Genomic DNA, 3,013 nt, shown 5'->3' with positions numbered 1-3,013 from the left:
TATTCAGAAAAAATCAGAAATTAGTCGTTACGAGATTCTTGATCATCCAAGACTATGTCACTTCTCATTTTGTTTTGTCTACAAAATACTCCTAACAAGATTTTTTAAAATTATTTACCTTATTATTAAGTGCTTATTTTACTTGTGTGTCTCGTGTCGGATTCTATGAATAGATAAATGTGTTAGGACCAAACACTTATCATCGTGCCAAAAACTACAGCTGATAGTGAGGGTGTAACTTTATTTCTTAATCAAGCCGACCAAGTAAGCGTCATGTTCAACCATGACTCTGAACCGAGCCGCCTCAACTAGTGGCAGAGCCACCTTATAGCACCGACACTCCTTCGTAGGGAGAATATACTATATAGGTAGGTAACAAAATTTATATACATAAATATTATATGTTGAATCCCCTTGATTTCTCGTAAATTAATCTTCATATATTTTGACACCCCTTAATAAAAATTTTGATTTTGCCACTGATCTGAACTCTCGTAGCCTTGCTATAGACCGGATGTTAGCGTTACCCAATAAAACAAGTCGCAAATCTAAATTAATCGATGGATAATAGCCACGTAATTCGTAAGAAACAGGGAAACCAACCCCTTGGATGGGATGCTCTTTGTCAATATGCAACACAAACAATTCCCAGGCTGCTCCCTTTGTCAATCTTCAACACTATAAAGTCTCACTCTCTTTTCCTTTACTCAATTGTCAACGCAAATAAAATACAAAAAAGAGATCCTTTACGAAGCTTCCCTACACCCCCCTAACCTCCCCTTTTTTTTCTTTCTTTTTCTTTTACAACCCTTTATATCTCTTCCCATTCCAAGTCCAACCCCATGTCAAATGTCCACAATATAAAACAACTAAGTTATTCATTCTTCTTAATTCCATTTCTCTTCATTCTTTTCCTGCTATGGCCTCTAGAAGAAATCTGAAGAGGAAATCCCCTGAAGAAGATGGAGATGGTTTTGTTTTTCCATTGGATGAGCTTAATCAAGATCTTCTTGAGAAGGTTCTTTCATGGCTACCATCTTCCACTTTTCTCCGCTTAACCTCAGTTAGCAAAAGGTGGAAATCAGCTGCTACTTCCTCTACTTTCCACCTCGCTTGCTCTCAAATTCCATCTAGAGATCCTTGGTTTTATATGGTTGATTCTTCTTCACTATCATCTCCCTTTGTGTATGATTCTTCTGAAATGAATTGGAAGAAATTACTCACTTACCCATCTAATTTTCTTGAAAAAAATCAGAAAAATGATTCTAATTTCCTCCCTGTTGCTGCTTCTGGTGGACTACTCTGTTTCCACAATAGTGAAAAGAATGAATTCCTCATTTTCAACCCTGTTAATTCCTCTTGTCGCAAGCTCCCTTTAGTGGATTATTGCAATACCCTTTGTGCTATAGGAATGATTTCCACTCAAGAATCATATAGACTTTTCCTGGTTTTTGGTGAATTCCCAACTCTTTCCTTTAGAGTCTACGATTCAGTGACTAATCTCTGGGGAGAATCTGCAATTATGAGTAGAAAATTTTCTAGCTGCCCTGCAGCTGAATCCTACAGTACTGACGATGAAGAAGACGACGATGGTCGAATGCTGTATTTCTTGGGTAAATGTGGCAATGTAGTAGCAACTGAAATACAAAAAACCCCATGTAAACAGTACTCCTCAATAATCACCAAGAATGGTTGTAATGGCCAAGAGATTCTGTATTTCTTGAACTCCAATGGCAAAGTTGTGGTTTGCAATTTTGCTGAAAAGTACTTTTTTGAGTACCCAAGATTACTCCCTCTTAGTCATGAGTATTCTATTGATTTGGTTGAATATGGAGGAGAGTTGCTTGTGGTTGTACTCTCTGAATTCTTGGAAACTGCGAGCCTCAGAGTGTGGAAATTTGATGAGAAGAGTTGGATTTGGAATCAGGGTTTGGCAATGCCAGTAGCAATTTCACATGAATTTTATGGGAAGAAAGTGGATATCAACTGCACCGGAGGAGATGGTGAAAAGATGTTTGTGTGTATTTCTAATGCTGCTGATGAGAGTTGTAGGTATTTCTTGTGCAATTTGGTTGGAAATGAATGGACTGAATTGCCTGCTTGTAGTGTTGATGGTTATAACAGGAAATTCAGTTGTGCTTTCTCTTTTCAGCCTAGGATTGAAGCTTCTGTGTGAGAGAATAGAAATGATACGATTTGACAGGGAGGAGGAAAATGTAAAAGGACTAGAATTGTGATTCTTCACTTTTTTTTCCTAGTTTGTTATACTTTTTAACTTTATTCTTTTAGGATTTTTTTCTCGTCACTTTGGAATAATTTATTACAGTTGCACGGTGATATTTTTCTGCTTTTTAAATGAATTGATGTAGTTGCTGAAGAATTCTTATTCGAAAGAGATCTTTGTCTTCCATTATGATATGTAGGCATAGGTGAGGAGCCTAATCGAATTTACTGTAGCATGTTCATCTAAAATAATTAGTTTTAAATTACACGTGTATGTAGCGTCAATGTAAAAAAATTTATTTAAAAAAATAAATTATGTAAAATAGTATCGTGCTTTAAAATGGATCAATATTCTTTTAAATGACAAAAAGAATGTTACAACATTAACACAGTGTTTGAATTCAAAAAATTCGAGCATTCAACCTGCTTCTAACTTTTTTTTAAATAATAACAAAAGTTCTTGATGTAATATTTATGACGCTTTTAAAATACGTAAACAAAAATACAAAACGGGAGAGTTACAAAAGTTATTTTGAAATGTGGGGCAGATAATGAGACATATGTATGCAAATTTCAATAACTTAATTTTGAAAACGTGTAAACTTTAGATATATTCAATATTATAAGTTCTTTGAAAATTTAAAAGGCCAACATTAAATTATATTTTTGTACGTCAATAATAAATTAATGATTTAGTTTGCGAAGGATAAGAATATCCATATTATTACGAAATTAAAGAATTACAAAATATAATCGTTTGTATGATGTATTATATGAAAAATGAATCAAA

At 34.4% G+C, this 3,013-nt stretch overlaps 1 protein-coding gene across 1 annotated transcript; it reads left to right on the top strand.

Moving 5' to 3' along the window:
- The first annotated feature begins 586 nt into the window (after positions 1–586).
- Positions 587–2,489, top strand: LOC107829569 (F-box only protein 13-like). The gene has a single exon (XM_016657016.2). It carries the CDS (start codon positions 920–922, stop codon positions 2,174–2,176), a length of 1,257 nt encoding a protein of 418 aa, XP_016512502.1. The 5' UTR covers positions 587–919; the 3' UTR covers positions 2,177–2,489.
- The last annotated feature ends 524 nt before the right edge of the window (positions 2,490–3,013 follow it).

This window comes from Nicotiana tabacum, chromosome 1 (assembly GCF_000715075.1).
Source record: "Nicotiana tabacum cultivar K326 chromosome 1, ASM71507v2, whole genome shotgun sequence".
NCBI classification, from domain to species: Eukaryota; Viridiplantae; Streptophyta; class Magnoliopsida; order Solanales; family Solanaceae; genus Nicotiana; species Nicotiana tabacum.
Note: the sequence above shows the minus strand (reverse complement) of the source record. Positions and strands in the feature narration are given on the sequence as shown.